Source organism: Thunnus maccoyii, chromosome 1, assembly GCF_910596095.1.
Source record: "Thunnus maccoyii chromosome 1, fThuMac1.1, whole genome shotgun sequence".
Lineage (NCBI taxonomy): Eukaryota > Metazoa > Chordata > Actinopteri > Scombriformes > Scombridae > Thunnus > Thunnus maccoyii.
Genome location: NC_056533.1, coordinates 25943471 through 25960991, shown reverse-complemented (window position 1 = coordinate 25960991; position 17521 = coordinate 25943471). Strand labels below are relative to the sequence as shown.

At 41.1% G+C, this 17521-nt stretch overlaps 1 protein-coding gene across 2 annotated transcripts; it reads left to right on the top strand.

Annotated features, from left to right (window-relative positions):
- Positions 1-478: 478 nt before the first annotated feature.
- Positions 479-17427, top strand: tpp2 (tripeptidyl peptidase 2). 2 transcript variants are annotated; one of them, XM_042429111.1, is made up of 29 exons: positions 479-777; positions 2307-2435; positions 2692-2787; positions 3212-3316; positions 3462-3586; positions 3696-3859; positions 4404-4558; positions 4668-4744; positions 4855-4982; positions 5089-5337; positions 5427-5542; positions 5692-5863; positions 5985-6142; positions 6237-6313; positions 6423-6529; positions 7370-7524; positions 7743-7859; positions 7964-8064; positions 8141-8237; positions 8335-8472; positions 8637-8881; positions 9297-9375; positions 10801-10839; positions 11289-11446; positions 11563-11659; positions 11785-11915; positions 12094-12343; positions 12732-12851; positions 13001-17427. In XM_042429111.1, exons 1-29 carry the CDS (start codon positions 481-483, stop codon positions 13088-13090), a joined length of 3972 nt encoding a protein of 1323 aa, XP_042285045.1. In that variant the 5' UTR covers positions 479-480; the 3' UTR covers positions 13091-17427. The 2 variants fall into 2 exon arrangements, with proteins under 2 accessions (XP_042285045.1, XP_042285088.1); XM_042429154.1 differs by lacking the exon at positions 10801-10839.
- The last annotated feature ends 94 nt before the right edge of the window (positions 17428-17521 follow it).

The following is a 17521-nucleotide window of genomic DNA, read 5'->3' as shown; positions in this document are numbered from 1 at the left end:
CTTGGGGACCACTGGACAAAACTAGCTAACTGTATATAAAGTAGTTTAAACTTGCTCCATCTCCAGCAGCTACAACAGTAACATGCTGCTTACACACTGATGCTTCAGTATTAATAATCTAATGATGTCATATATAAGAATATATGTCACAGGGACCAAACCACTACTTTTACTACAATACTTTATGCAAACTACATTTTGCTGCTAATACTTATGTACTTAAGTAGGATTTTGCATGCAGGACTTTTACCTGTAATTGAGTATTTTTTCACTGCTGTATGGGTACTTTTCTTCCACCACTGTACACAAACAAGGTGAATTTGGGGCCTACTGGGAGCCATAATCCAGGATCCAGGCTTTTACTGGTGAATTCAGATAAAGCCACACATAAAATAAAATTTAGGTGTGGCTCCAATAGTATAACGAGTGTACTGATAATTGGCCTGTTGACTAAATTAGGCTCCAGCAGCCAGGTGACACATGAGAAATGTGGCTGGACAGGAGCACCGCACTGCCCCTTTAAACCACAGCTCTCCTCCCCGTCTCTCCCACCGTGTTGCTCTCTTCTTCTTCCCCATTTCGCTGCTTTGTTTTCATTGTCGCTCTTTGATCATGGCTGCTCATTCTACCGAAGAACCTTTCCCCTTTCAGGGGCTGCTCCCCAAAAAAGAAACCGGCGCCACGTCTTTTCTCACCAGGTTCCCCGAGTACGATGGTCGAGGGGTGGTCATCGCTATCCTGGACACCGGCGTGGATCCCGGGGCCCCCGGCATGCAGGTACATTATAAACCGGCAGCCTAACGTTGGTGCGCTGGTGTAGGCTAAGCTAAAGGCCCGACTCATTCACACAATTTGTACACAGTCACCTAACGGCATCAGCTAGCAGTAGATACACACAACTAACTATGACAACACGCTTTATAGCTTTTATGACAACTTAATCTGCACAAAGTAATTGATAGCAAGTATTATCTCCTGCTGTCAAATTGTGTTACAGTTTACTAACGTTAACCTGGTTAGCACACGCGCTAGCATGTTAGCATAGCAACTAACAGCTGAAACAGTCAGTCTTCAGTTTTAGTGTTAAGACTTTGGTGAATTTTGGTGAAAGAAGATGGTTGTTGCGGCCAGATGAGTTAATAATAACAGAAATAACGTCAAGTTGGTTAATTGTCGGTTGGTGAGCCGTAAATACATGTTGATTAACAGCCAGGAATCAAGTTGGCTACCTACGTTACTGTCATAGTAATGGCTAAATAAGTTAATAGGAAGCTGCTGTTTTATAGTTATGTCTGTGCAACTGGATTGGTTTGGTTTTATGGCAACATTACACCAAGTAAAGGTCAAGCACATGTCACATTGTTCTAAAAAAAGGCAAGAAGGAGACTGAATCTGACCCCTACAGTGTGTAAACAAATGTGTACATGGAGGACATTAAAGCTGCAGAGCATTTAGCATGAAGGTGGCTTGCACATTACATTGAAGTTCAGATTAAAGATAGTTTTAAAAAAAAAAAAAATTATTATGTGACTATAGGCTGTATAATATGTTCTGTGCACCTACTCCAGTTTGATGTTCATAATAGATACATTTCACGACAGATTTTAACATGTCAAAGCAGGAAATGCTCAGGTGCAATAATCATTCCTCCTGTTAACACTGGCAATTAGAAGATCCCTTCATAATGCATTTACAATGTTAGTGATGGGGGCCAAAATCTACAGCCCTCCTGTGCAAAAATGTGTTTAAAAGTTTATCTGAAGCTAATAAGAAGCTTCAGCTGTCCAAAGTAGTCAAATCAAGTAGACATCTTTCATCATTACCGTCTTTTTAGTGCTAAAGTCCCTCTTTTTGTTATGATACTTCTACCGCAGCTCAACAGGGAAACACTGTCTGAGGAAACACAAAGAGGAAATTTTATGCTAAAAAGATAAGCAGATATCCACTTGATATGACTAAGTCAGACTGCTGAAGCCTCATATAAGCTTCATATAAACATTTAAATGCATTTTTCCACAAAATGACTGTGTGGACACACTGTGTCTTGCACTGAAAGCACATTTGAAGGGGATCTTTTAATAGCCAGTATGAAGAGGAGGAATGATTACAGTGACGAAAACCTCTTTCAGTGTTCATATGGGCACCTGCCCAAAAAATTGGGAACTTATCCTTTTAATGATAGCTGAATCCCATTCAGTTTTTCCAAATTCATGACTCAGGAACAGGTAACGTAATTAGCTCCAACTGCCTGCTGTGAAAAAGAGCTATTGATTGCTGACTCCTTTTGTCTGTTGCTGCATTTTTAGATCACAACCGAGGGGAAGCCAAAGATCGTCGACATCATCGACACGACAGGTAGCGGTGACGTGAACATGACCACAGTGGCGGAACCTAAAGATGGGACGATCGCCGGCCTCTCTGGCAGAACACTTAAGGTCTGTAGACGCCTCTGACACTAAGACTATTAAAAAAATTAATGAACTGCAGCTGCCTGCTCAGAAAGATCCCATTACTGCTACTGTCCTCCATTTCAGAACATTTTGAGTCATTATTTGTTATGATTCCTTTTACCGATTCTGTGTAGCATTTTTTTTTTTTAATCTTAACTATATTTGACTAGACTATTAATCCTGAAGTCTTTATATTTTCCTTCATATCCTGTCTCATACACTGTCTTTTTATGTCATCCAGATCCCTCCTGCCTGGGTCAATCCATCAGGGAAGTATCGCATTGGAGTTAAAAATGGCTATGAGTTCTTCCCCAAGGCTCTTAAAGAAAGAATACAGGTAGGGAGATGTGACATTATTTCTGTGCTAGGCCTGTTGTGGTTTAGATCGGAAACTCAGTGCTTCCTGTGCAAGTATCACCACTCTGATAACCCCTTATCTATCCTAGACATGACTATAAATGGTCAAAAACATGTACATCGGCGGAAGTTTATTGTGTTCTCCTACTCTGATTATTTTTAAATGATACATCTCATGAGTAAACTTGTTTATGAATGAAAAAAACAAGTAAAAAAGTATTGAAAAACTGCACATATATGATGTGGTTGTATGTCCCATCCTTGCTGATAGCCTTTCATAGCTGCAGTGTTGCAGTTAGCATGACAGTCTGCATTACTACTACATGAAAACAAGTTCGTACATTGTCTTGTTATTTGTCTTGTCAGCCTCTGTCGTTAAGGTCTTGTTGTCTTTTGTCTACTAGAAAGAGCGAAAGGAAAAGGTGTGGGACCCACCACACAGAGCAGCACTCGCTGAGGTCTCTCGCCGGACAGAAGAATTTGACCTCTCACACCCAACACCCTCACAGGTCAGACCTACAAACTTGAACTACGTGTGTATGTACACATGAGTGTTTGCATGCAGTTACTAGTCACTTTATTTTGCTATCTCCTAATCAGATTTCTCTGTACTGTCTCTCTCACACACGCTCTTCATCCCGTTTCTGTCTCTAGATAGAGAAGTTGCAGAAGGAAGAGCTGCAGAGTCAGTCAGAGCTGCTAGCATCTCTAGAAAAGAAGTACAGTGATCCCGGTCCTGTATATGACTGTGTGCTTTGGCACGACGGCGTCACATGGAAGTAAGCCATACCAACTTTTTCTCCTGTCACTTTCATCTAAACTATTTACTGCTGTTTACAAATAATATATTTATCCCTGTCATTGTCTATTACTTTTTGTTCTTTTAAGGGCTGTAATTGACACTTCTGAGTGTGGAGAGCTGTCCCAGTGCACTGTGCTGAGCTCCTACAGAGAATCACAAGAGTATGCCACGTTAGGAAATGCCGAGATGCTGAACTACTCTGTTAATATTTATGATGAGGGAAACACACTCTGCATCGTCACCAGTGGAGGTGAGGTATTTGAAAGCATATAATTTCCTCTGAAGGAAAGCTTTCTTATGATGCGGTCATTTAACACAAAGAGATGACAGAATTATATATCCGTTAAAGGCGCAGTGTGTAGAATTTAGTGGCATCTAGCAGAATGGACTTGGCAGAAAAGTAATATTATATAAGTATGTTTTAATAAGTGTATGATCAACTGGAAATAAGAATCGTTGTGTTTTCGTTACCTTAGAATGAGCCCTTTATATCTACGCAGGGAGCAGGTCCTCCTCCACTGAGCCTGCCATGTTGTGCTGCCATGTTTCTACAGTAGCCCAGAAAGGACAAACCAAACACTGGCTCTAGAGAGGGCCTTCTATATTTTTCGTGAGTTTTGCGGACACTATAGCTTCTTCTACACGCTTGGAAGGGGAGGTGTATTCATTTGGTTGCAATCTGCAACTTCATTTCTAGATGCCACTAAATCCCAAACACTGGTCCTTTAAGGTGGCATAATGTGTAGATGTTCACAGTGTAAGCTCCAGTCTGACTTGCTTGTGTGCTTTTGAAGGGGCTCATGGGACACACGTGGCAAGCATTGCAGCAGGTTACTTCCCAGAGGAACCGGAGCGCAATGGTGTTGCCCCTGGTGCCCAAATCCTGGCCCTGAAAATTGGAGACACCCGCCTCAGCACCATGGAAACGGGCACAGGGCTCATCCGCGCGGTATGCTACTCTAACTAAGTCATATGTAGTTTAGCTTTGACAGTTTGCCTTCCTTCATTATTATCGTTTTTTAACCCTTTTATTTATTTATCTCTCTTGTCACTCAAAGATGATTGAAGTAATCAACTACAAGTGTGACCTAGTTAACTACAGCTACGGGGAAGCCACCCACTGGCCCAATTCAGGGTAAGTGTTGTGTAGTAGTAGCAGCAAGGGTGTGTGTGATTGTGTGGGTTCGTTTTGCACACTGTCACTGATTTTTTTTTTTTTTTTTTTTTTGTGAATTTGTCTCTCAGGAGGATTTGTGAGGTGATCACAGAGGCGGTGCAGAAGCACAATGTGATATTTGTTTCAAGCGCAGGAAACAACGGCCCTTGCCTCTCCACAGTCGGCTGCCCTGGAGGAACCACCAGCAGTGTCATAGGTACGCACACTGATGAAACACAGCATTTGATTCCCACTTAATAATAGTTGAGTTGCAAAAAACAAACAAACAAACAAGCAAACAAATCTGTATCTTCTCTACTCAGGTGTTGGAGCCTATGTGACCCCAGACATGATGGTGGCTGAGTATTCCCTGAGGGAGAAGCTGCCTCCCAACCAGTACACCTGGTCGTCCAGGGGCCCCAGTACAGATGGGGCTCTGGGGGTCAGCATCAGTGCCCCCGGTGGTGCCATTGCATCTGTACCCAACTGGACTCTCCGTGGTACCCAGCTGATGAATGGCACATCCATGTCATCTCCAAATGCCTGCGGAGGCATCGCGCTAATCCTTTCAGGTGTGTTCAGGGTCATGGACTGATATCAGGTGTTGAGATGTATTGCAGTTTGTGTAACTAATGTTAGCGGGTGATTTTGTGTGATAAAGGACTGAAACAGACTGGGATACGTCCCTCTGTTCCTGCGGTGAGGAGAGCGCTAGAAAACACAGCTCTGAAGGTTGAGGACATCGAGGTATTTGCACAGGGCCATGGAATAATCCAGGTAACTCCACTACAGCTGCTGCAGGGGATAAAATTTCATTTTCGTCTTCTGCAACAGTCTGAACACAATCTTTCGTTTCAACTGTCCTAATTCTTTACCCTTTTTTGTCTCTTTCTGTGCCACTAATCGTCTCCCGTACTACCCCTCAGGTGGACAAGGCATTAGACTACCTCACTCAACACGCTTCTCTACCCACAAGCCACCTCGGCTTCTCAGTAACTGTGGGAACGCAGAGAGGCATCTACCTCAGGGACCCAGCCCAAGTTCTTTCTCCCTCAGATCACGGAGTAGGAATCGAACCCATCTTCCCAGAAAACACCGGTACTATACATATGAAATTTTCTGTTTATTCTGTAGTCCTTAACAACATCTTTTTTTTTTTTTTTTGTGAGAAGTGTTTTCATGTTTTTTCATATCTTTCTTCTTCTGACATTCATCACAGGAAACTCTGAGAGAATCTCCTTACAGCTACACTTGGCCCTCACATGTAGTTCCCCATGGGTCCAGTGCCCCTCCCATTTAGAGCTGATGAACCAGTGTCGTCACGTCAATGTCCGCATTGATCCGATGGGACTGAGAGAGGGAGTGCACTACACAGAGGTAGGCAAAGAAATTAGTTTAAAGAGACGACAGCGATCTTGTTTTTATGTGTATTAGTGTTAACCTGGTCACTGTTAACATGTGTATGTTTTAGGTGTGCGGATACGATACAGCAGCACCTGGCAGTGGCCCCCTGTTCAGAGTTCCCATCACAGTTATTATCCCAGCCAAGTAAGTTCCTAAATCATAATGCCAGATTGTTTTTCTGTCATTCCTCCAATAAGAGGTTGTTGGAACGTGTCCATGTGTGTCTGACAGCTCTTTATCTTTTATCTAACAGAGTGACAGATAGTCGTAATCAGGAGGTGTGTTTCACAGACGTCCACTTCAGACCGGGGCAGATCAAACGCCACTTCATCACTGTTCCTCAGGGAGCCTCCTGGGCAGGTGTGTGTGTGTGTGTTTGTGTGTGTTTGTGTGTGTTTGTGTGTGTTTGTGTGTGTTTGTGTGTGTGTGAGAGTGAGAGTGAGAGTGAGAGTGAGAGTGAGAGTGAGATAGCTTTCAGGCAGGTTATGAGCGAACAATCACCCACAGTATTCAAGATTTAAAGTGTTTGTTCAAGGTATCAACCGATGAATTTTGCTCTTTTTTTGATTCACAGAAATAATGATTTGATTAATTTCACCAAGGCAAAGCTAATGTCTGAGGAAGTCTTTCATCTCCATTTTTTTAATTTCATCTTAATATTTAGTTTTAGTTAAGAATATTGCTTTAGATTTTTTGTTTGGCTTGACACACCTATAAGTGGTTTTTCAGTAGGCGTCAACAGTAATGCTTACACAGTTGTTGAGGACCATTTTATGTGGTCTTGTTACCCTTATTGGCGAGCACTTGTCCCATGGTTTAAAAAATATATATGCTGCATCCCACACCGTTAGCGTGGCCTGCCTTCCTCCTACCTTGATAACTGAGAGTGTTGCTGTCAAATAAACGATTTATTGTTGGAAATACCAAAATAACTGAACTAGAGAACGGAAAATTGTTAAAAGTCATCCATCAGCTTTATTAGATAGACCACAAGTCAGTTGTGTGAGATGTGACTGTAAATACTCTCATGTAAATGCGGCTTTTTTTTTAATCTCTCTTTTCATCTCCCTCCCCTTCTTTCTGGTTTCTCCTCTTGTTTTTTCACCATCATCATCATCATCATTCTTTCAACTCCTTGCCCCCCCCTGTTTTCCTTGTCTTTCTCTTCTACACCTCTCTGTCCCCGTGTTTCTCCTGCAGAGATCACACTGACTTCTCAATCGGGAGATGTGTCGTCAAAGTTTGTTCTCCATGCGGTGCACCTGGTCAAACAGAGAGCGTACAGAGCTAATGAATTCTATAAGTTCTCTTCACTTTTGGAAAGAGGCTCACTCACCGAAGCGTTCCCTGTGCTGGTACGTTTATTCCATTTGTGGTATCAGTTAAGGTGACTTGGAGAGTGCAAATGACTGTGTAAATTAGCTAAAGTCACCTAAAAAGGCTAGTTTTCACCTGTAGTTCTTTGCTAAATGCCATCAATAAGTGCCTTGAAGTCTTTCCATATTATAGTGTATGAATATACATGAAAATGACGTTATGGTAGAATAATTTGTGTGTTTTCTTTCTCCTCCAGTCAGGTAGAATAGTTGAGTTCTGCATCGCGCGCTGGTGGGCGAGTCTGGGTGACGTCACGGTGGATTACAGCATCTCGTTCCACGGACTCAACACTTCTCCTTCACCCCTGCACATTGTAAGAAGAGCACAGACGCACACATTTGCAACACCGACAAGTAGTAAGCTTCACTCCAGACGGTATCAGATCTCTGTTTGTGACTCTCATTTGTCTCTGGCCAGCATGCCTCAGAAGGAGTGACGAGTTTCGATGTGTCATCGCCTCTGAGATACGAGGAGGTGTCCCCCGCTATCACCCTCAAGTCGTGGGTTCAGCCACTCCGGTAAGTACACACTCGCACATGTTCATTTTGTTGCGTAATGTCAGTCCAATTCATTGTTTTGTCCTTGCTGTTGTAGGCCCTTAAGTTCTAAAATAAAAGCCTTGGGAATGAGGGATGTTCTCCCCAACAACAGACAACTCTACGAGATTGTTCTCACCTACAGCTTTCATCAGGTACGACACCGTCAGCACAACATTAGAGAAGGAAATGCTGACTTTTTGAATCTTCATGTGTGTGTGTGAATAATTTTTTTTTTTGCTCTCTCCACAGCCTAAGAGTGGAGAGGTTACTCCTAGCTGTCCCTTGCTGTGTGAGCTGCTGTACGAGTCTGAGTTTGACAGTCAGCTCTGGATGCTGTTTGATCAGAACAAGAGACTACTGGGCGCAGGGGACGCCTACCCACACCAGGTACACCCACACCTGAACCTCAGACACATGAAGAGCTTGACTGAAAGATTACATGTATTTGCTTTAACAGATGTTTTACCTATATTCCCTGAATATGTCTCTTATCTCACAAGTTGGAGAAAATTGAACTAACACACTCTCTATTTTTTTTTTTACTTCTCCAGTATTCTCTTAAACTGGAAAAGGGTGACTACACCTTGCGTCTGCAAGTGCGCCACGAGCAGTCCAGCGAGCTGGAGCGCCTCAAGGACCTGCCGTTCGTGGTTTCCCATCGTCTGTCCACCACCCTCAGTCTAGATGTCTACGAGACGCACCGTGCAGCCCTCCTGGCCAAGAAGAAGGCGAACTCTGTCACTTTGTCCCCAGGTGCCACGCATCACTTCTACGTCTCAGCCCTGCCAGATGACAAGTGAGTTGAAATGGAAAAAGGAATTTTTGTTTGTGTTATAAGATCTTATTGCAAAGATGTATAATGCAAAAAAATGCCGATTTTAAAATGAAAAACGCATAAGAATCAGCAATAGAAGCCTTACAGAAATAAAAAAAACATATTTATAATGTGTTCCAAGAGTTTGAGTCGTCCATAACGAGAGCCCTGATGAAGAGACAGCTTCCACTTTGATCCTCTCAGACTTTTATAATCTACATTTTAAATTAGCTTTGCATCCTGTGTATCAAAGTTACTGAAATCTAAATACTTGGGTATAGATGTTTGGTCAGAGCACTGATAAGTAAGAACATGTTTGTCTCACAATAGTTTGATATTTCTGTCTTTATTCTCTCCATCCTTGTCTTTTTTCCCCGTGGGTTTCTCCCTTTTTCAGAATCCCAAAAGGGACGAGTCCAGGATGCTATCTTTCTGGGTCTATCGTTGTTCCCAAGAGCGAGTATGGCAAGAAAGCAGTGAGTGGATTTGTTGTTGATATTATTCTCTTGTTCCTCAGGACATAAAAGTAGTTTTCAGTTTTATCATCCTATCTGGGACTTTTACTTATTGTTGAGTGAATGCAGAACAAACTACTCTGCAGAATATGGCAGGTCACCATGGCCAGTGTGCAGATCCCACATTTTCACCTGGTTAATGATGAAAAATCTGATATTAATGATGTGATGCCTGAAGTACTTGTGGTCCTGAGGATCAGGGTTGAATGCCAGTGCTCCAAAGCTTTTGCCTTTTCTTTTTCTTTTTTTTTTAGCTCAGACCTCAGCTGATTGACTTTGTCTTTCACTTAATTGGTTGCGGTCCTTCTAGTAAATGCATGTCTTTTTTTTTTTTTTCCTTCACTCATTTACTTTTGCCCATGCATCTGCTGTCACAAACACAGTCTGATGATGCTCATGTCTTCACCTCTGTCAGACATCAACACACTTGATCTGGCTGTTGTTTACTAAGTCATTAGATGACCGATGATACTCAGAATATTTCTAATTCATAACATGAACATAGCCAAGTTGAAATATATCCTTTTTATTTAATAACATGATTTTACTGACAACCTTTTTACTATTGGTCTTGAGGAAATGTCAAAGAAAGGGGAAAATGATTTTGCATCAGTTTATATGTATGTTCACATGTGTACTTTTTAAATGGAAGTAAATCACATGAGAAAATGTATTTAAACAGCTTGTATTACCGCTGACCTTTGAGGCTGCTGAGATGTGTTTGTGCCAAAAAAAACCACAAATGATTTGAGTGAAATATTTCTTTAAAAGTCAAAAAACAAAAATCCACTTTCTTTTGTACAATACAAGGGCAAACTGTGTGTTCTTCTCTGAGCTTATTCTCACCGTTTTTCATGAGCTGCAGGTGTTTCTCTTCACATCTCCAGATGACAGACATGTCTGAATATTTTTGGTTTACAGCTTCCATTTACCTTTGAACTTTTCTCAGCGGCTGCAATGCAAAGCACGTCGTGTCCAATTTCAGCGGCAACCTATAACTCAATATTTTGCATATTGTTTCACAATACATTGATGAAGACCTGTGTATCGTTTTGAGCCTCATACACACATAAGAAATGTACTGTCTTCAAGTCAAATGATTATATTTACTGTAGTTTTCAGTAAGGTGCAGTACTTAAGCTTTGTTGCAGAGCAGATGTAGCAGAAACAGTCAATCACATTTGTTAGACGTGAACATGAGATATGAATCTGAGCTCGTCAGCAACAAAAACATACACAACTGTTTGCCACTGTAGCATTTATGCAAGTCCAGCAGGTAGGTGGATAAACTCTGAGTGAGGATAAAAGGTAAAAAATGAAGAGAGAGAATCCTTTTTGGTGTGTTTGTGTTGTCTCTTCCTCACTGTGTGTTATTCTGACCACCAGGGGCAGGCCTCTGCAAAACGACAAGGAAAGTTTAAAAAGGTACTGGATGAGCTAGAAACACTGTACAACAGAGCGTCCACTGCTCTCCTGCCATCTGGAAAATGGCTTATTCCACACTTAAGGGATTTTGTTATATCTGCATTAATGATGTCAAAGCATGTCAATGTCGGTGTGTTGAAATATCCAACTAGTCTAGTCGTAATTGGTATTTATGTTGATGTACAGTTTTTAAGTTTTCTGGTGGTCAGTCAAATGACTAATGGATCTATAAACAATGATAGATAATGGGTGCTACTATAAACTTATTTAACTAGTTTAATGACTTTCAGTGAGCATTTTTTCTTAACTGATCTGAAGAAAGACACCCAAAAGAAATATGCAGCTGTAGGACATTGAATTGGTAGGGAGAGAGTGAGAATTTGGGTTGCTGATTCATAGTAGATATTTATTGTTTTTTTTGACTAAATTATCTTTCTGTGTCTATACAGGACATCGTTCCAGTCATCTACCACTTAATTCCCGCACCCAACAAAACAAAGAATGGAGGGAAGGAGAAGGAGAAGGACAAAGACGGAGACAAAGAGAAAGATGTGAAGGAGGAGTTTGCAGAAGCCATGAGAGACTTAAAGATTCAGTGGATGACAAAGTGTGCACAGTTTCTTATCTGTTGTTTTTTTTTTTTTCCAGCAACACATTGTTTATATCGTCTTCGTCTTTCAATTCTTTCTCAACCATCTGTCATGTCCTCTATCTGCTGTTCAGGCTGGACACCAATTCACTTTATGATGAACTTAAGGAAAACTATTCAGATTACTTACCCCTGCATGTGCAAAGACTGCACCAGCTGGACTCTGAAAAGGTAACAATACACACCATCAAGAGAGCTCGTTTCAAGTCACCTTTAGTATTATTAATGGTTTTTGTTTTCACATGTTAAAAACCTTTTTGCTGACAGTCATTTCTTCTTCTCTCGTTTGTCTTTAGGAGCGTGTAAAACGTCTGAGGGAGGTGGTATCAGCAGCCGACATCGTCATCTCCCACATCGACCAGACGGCCTTGGCTGTTTACTTTACCATGAAGACAGACCCTCGACCGGATGCTGCTTCTATCAAGACGTATGTGAAGAATAGTATCAATCAACAATAGACTAGGAGAAAAAAAATGTATAAATCAGAGTTTATATTTCTAATAAAATAGGACAGTATCTCAGGTTGGATTTTCCTTAAAGGTATCAAGCATAACTACTGTATCTACGACCCGAATCCTGACCCGTCTTAACCTCTGTGTTTGCAGCGACATGGAGAAGCAGAAGTCGTCTCTGCTGGACGCTCTATGTAGGAAGGGCTGCGCTCTGGCTGACCAGCTCCTGCTGCCCCTCACGCCTCAGGACGGCACTGGCGCTGTCGCCACGGGACAAGCTGCAGCAGAGGATGTTGGTGAACAGGTGGCCAGCAGCTCTGATGACAGCCTGCATGACGTGGCTAAAGCCCTGACAGACACATTTTGGGAGGTGCAGAAGTGGGCGGAGCTGACCGACTCCAAGGTCAGTAAAACGTGTTTTAGAAAATGAAGGAGCAGCAAAACTAAATTCAAAGTTTAAAGTTAAAGCTGACTATATACTGTATTTGTCTTATTGTCAGCAAAACCCCTGATATTTTTTTTTTTAAAGGCTAAATAATTGGTGAAACACTCTGGCACTGTAGTGTTTACAAAAGCATCTCCAACAGGGGTGAATAATGAATTTGCTGGAACTATTTTCAGCTTCTATTCTATTCTTCTATTTTCTTTCAACGCTTTCTAAAGGTTATAACTTAAAAATTCTGCTTTCCCCCGGTTTTTCTCCAGAAAATGTGAATTTGGTGTATATATCTCACCATAAAATGAACCACTTGGCATTAATTCAGTTTTTCTTTTTCTTCTCCTCCGCTCAGGTGTTGATGTTTTCATACAAACATGCTCTGGTGAACAAGATGTACGGCCGAGCCTTAAAATACGCCTCAAAGATGGTGGAGGAGAAGCCCAGCAAAGAGAACATGAAGAATTGCATCCAGGTATGACTGCAGTGACCGCTGTTCAGATTTATTAGATATTTAAAATGCTCACTCTCTATAGAATATTTAAAAAAAAAAAGAAAACGTGATTAATCAAATGTCAACTTTGTTCACTTGAAACACTTCCTGTTTGTTTGTTTTTTTTTCAGCTCATGCGACACCTCAGATGGACGCACTGCGCCACCTTCAGTGAGAACTGGCTCCCTGTCATGTACCCTGCAGACTACACACCATTCTAGACACACACACACACACACCACACACACTCATGCACGAGCAGCATGGCCATACATACATGATCCATTACACAGTAACTCCAATATCACGCCCCTCAGGGTCACATGGTCTATGCATCTGACCAACCAGCTGCTTCCTGAGAATATTTTCTTTCTTTTTAAATTCAGTTGTAGGTGAACGCCAAAATGAGGGACAACACTGAGTGTAAATGGTTTGATGAATTATAAGGCTGGTCATTGGAATGCCACCAACAGCAAAAGCTCAGCTTAACTTTTTTTAAATTTATAGTAAAAACTCTTGATACTGTCACTCAGTCTTATCTTAGTTGGGTGTTTTTTCTTTATTTTGGTGTCATCTACACATTTAGGAGTCTTTTTACATCAACCCATTCGCAGCTGTCTAAACTCCATATCATATAAGTAACCTCGTTCTCTCGTGTATATACTGTACAAGGGCCAGTATGGACACCACGGATGCATCACAAGTCTTTTAAAAAAAAATAACTGTGACTCCATCTAGTCACCTTCAACACACAGAAAAACTCAAACTGGCCATTATGATACTTCAGTGAGAAGAAAGGAGGACTCGCTGCTGCACGATGTTCGGACATACGAGGGCACGCAGAGTCTGCCTGATTCCTGAACTAAAAGGGAGGCTTGGGTAGAACTTAAAGATATTTTTTTGTTTGTTTGTTTTCTGATCGGTTGTTTCAGTCAGGCCGTGCTGTAAAGTTTAATGTTTAGTCTCGTCTGTCTTTTTAGGCTCCGACACACAACTCGAGTACACAATCTCAGAACACAAAAACAGTTGAGGTGCCTTTCTACATGTACCTTACCATTTCTGACAGGAAGAAGAAGAAGAAGAAGAAGAAAAAGCGGTGTGACGGTTTTGACCACCGGAAGCTGCAGAATCAGTAGCGCTTTTTTAACATCAGTCAACACCCAGCCGCTTGCAGTCATTTCACCCATCAGCCTTTGGTGTCAAATGTGGGTTTAAAAGCTCGTATCAGCAGTATGATGTGTCTGTGCACTGTATGCAGGCCGTCAGTGACTTGTCAGGTAAAGGAAAAGCCACAACCACACTTTCTCAACTTCCACCTGCCTCTAGAGGTGTTGCCACCCGCTCCATACAGCTGAGTGACCCAAGCCGCACATTTGACGACCATCCGACAGACCTCACTAACACAACAGATGCAGCTGCGTTCAGTTGTGAGCAGCAGTAGGATGTTTCTATGTAAAATGTTCACACAGTATTAGAGACGTTGCTCTGCAGCATTCAAAATGTTGCACTTGTACACAGTGTCATAAAATAATGTACATACACACATAACATAAAAAAATATTAAAATGCAATAGGTATATAATACAAATATTATTCTAATTGATGTATTTTGCATATATGCATGTCTTTTAGGATGTAAGGAAAAAGAATAGTTTTATTTGGAAGCAGATTTTTAGTTTGTTCCAATTTAAAAGATTTTTAATCCCAAACAAGATTTTCAAGTTATTTTCATGAGTGTGTTTGTGAATGACTTGGTGTGTATTTGTGGGCACATTTTGTTTACATGAACATTTTCTCCCAACTGAACTGAAATGATAAATGAAAAGCCATTTTGAGAGGGTAGAACATGAGTGATTCCCCCCTCCCTTATTTACTTTAACAGATCATACCAGTAGATTTGCATGTTTTATCTGATTAACTACAAATTGCATGTATTTGAAATCACAGCTGACCATTTTGCAATTTTTTTTATTTTTTTTTTTAGATTTTTTACGTATTTTTCTATTGGTTTCATTCATTTCTTTACAATTGGATAATATTAACAGACTTTTGTTTATACAACACAATGTATACAATAAATGTGTCAATGCAGTTACATTGCAGATTGACTTGAAAAGTCATCACTGCTGTGATCTTTACACTGCAAAGATCATGTAACTCTGACTTCATTTAACTTTGATAGATAACTCAAGCACATTTCAAGAGCCTGACGTTTGTTTTTCATGCCATACAGAAATTAATAGAAACCAATCTGTGTGGAACTGTAGGAAGAAATGCATCTGGAAAATACAAAACCACCTAGCATGTATTTGTAAATGCTCAGCTAAAGTGTGAAAATACATGATTTTTAGTTAACCAGCAAAAACTTGTAAAACACTGGTATGGTCCTTAAACATATCTCACCCGAATTATGTAACGTGTCTGCTATATATTCAAGTTTTATCATTTACATAAGTGATTCTCCGCCTTTTTTGGCTCATAATTCTGTAAAAATAAAACTTGTGATTTTCTGTCAAGTCTGCAGAATTACCAGTTTAAACAAAGAATGATTTTACTGTGAGAAGTTAATGTGATGATAGTTTTAAAAAAATTTGATGTCATAACAATATTGATAGAAGAAGAAAATTGATTTGCCCTCAAATGGTTCCAACCACAGGGCCCCTGGTGGTCAAGAGGTTAAGATGCTGTCCATGAATAGCAACGTCCTCAGTTGCATCGAACCGGGGCAAGTAGGTCTATCTGCGGACTCACAGTACTCTACATGACGCACCCACTTTACTACATGACACACCCACTTGGTTAGGTTTAGGCATGAGGAGGGGGGTGGTTAGTGTTGGGCTGGAGATATACTTGCTTTTAACTCAAGCCCCTAGGAACAGCACTGGGCTTTGACGCCAGTTTGACATAGTGGCCAAACTTTCATGTGAAAGAGACGTGTAAATAAGTGGATACGTTTTTTTTTTTGAGTGTCACAACCCCCTGAAATGACTCATTTTAACATCCATTCCATCCGATCACATTTCGAAAGTCGAGAAGAGTCACATGATGGAATCGTTTTATCCCCATTCAAGTTAGCCAAAGGGCTAAACCAGAAGTTAGTGGTCTCGGCTGGCAGGGGTCAGTAGGCATGTCAGCAGCAACAACAATGGTGGAAAGTTTTGAAAACAAGTTAATAGACCAAGTCCACAATTAGCTGCATATGTTCGATGTGTCGTCGCCGCTACAGATTATATATAAATATGCTTGTTAGAATAGTTGGCGTGAGAGCAGTACCATTTTAGAAGTTGACGTGGAAACCTGCAAAAATAAATGGAAACGAGTCCAAGACTGTTCCGACAAAATGGTAACCTCCTCTAGTTTCGCCATGTTTATTGTTTTAAATCATGCAAATCCAGAAGTTCTGTTTATATCCTTAATTCTTTGTTGTGCCCTCTAGTGGAATCCTCCAGTACAAGTACATAGGCAAGTATATGTGAACAATTCTGTTCACGACTCAGCCGGTTGTCTACATGTGGTTAAAAAGCAAGTATATCTCCAGCCTTAGGGTAAGAACATCCGAGAAAGGGGGGTTGATGGGATTGTGTAGTGAAGTGAGTGTGTTGTCTTAAGTCTGCAAAGACTTACAATGAGACCCTTCTCAGCTGGTGAGCTTTGCTGCATGTCATTGCTCATCTCTCTCTCCCTTCTTTTCCTATAGTAAAGCCATAAAAAGCTCCAAAAAATAATTATACTAAAAAAAAAAGATCCCAGCAACTCAGTTTGAGAACCAGTGGTTTAAATAAAATGGCTGTAAAATTTGGTTTTGCCCCTCCCTGATGTGGAAGGTGTGAGATTAGGAATGTAAAAACAGTTGCTCTAAGCCAAGGCCTTTCACCCTCATGGGAGTAAAGAATCTTTTCTGGGATGACTGTACACACACAGCCAATCAGTGGTGACAACTCATGTTTACCCAGGGGTAAGAACACCTTGTGTTTCTGTTTTTAGCAGTAACTTGTATGCACTTTCTGCAGTGGCCTCAGCACAGGCGTCTCCAAGTGCACAGCGGTTTACTGGAGTCAGTTTGCAAAGTTCGGTCACCTACAGTAATCTTTTTCACTTCTTGCATCTTTTGTGTTCCTGGTCCTTTTTCTCCGTCCTGTGTTTGGGTCTTGGTTCAGACAGACGTTAATGTTCAGGGCTCAGCTGTCTACAGTACGCGTTGCCAATGACAGTCTCTCCGAAAATGGCCTTAACTTTCACCACAGGACTGTAAACCGTCCATTTCTGGCACCAAACAGAAATCTCATATCTGTTGCTCTCACTCTGCTGGTGTCAGAAACGACTTGCTTCTTCTGGATGTTGAGTGTTTATATTTATAGTCATAAAATCTAGTAAATGCCAATATTTTACAGAATGTTATGAGATAAGGTTGTATGCTCTTAGTATTATTTTATACCCCATTCTTCCTCGATGATGTGTGGAAAAGACCTGAGCTACTGTCACTCTGTTTTGTGGTCACATGGAATTAAGTCACAAACAAGGAAAACGACACTGAATAAACATGATTTGGAAGAACTGAGCTGTGTACTGGTCATCACTTGTTCTTTTTAGGAGTTGTCTGAGCCTCATACTTGCCGAAAGTGTTAATGCATCTGATAACAGTTTCTATATTT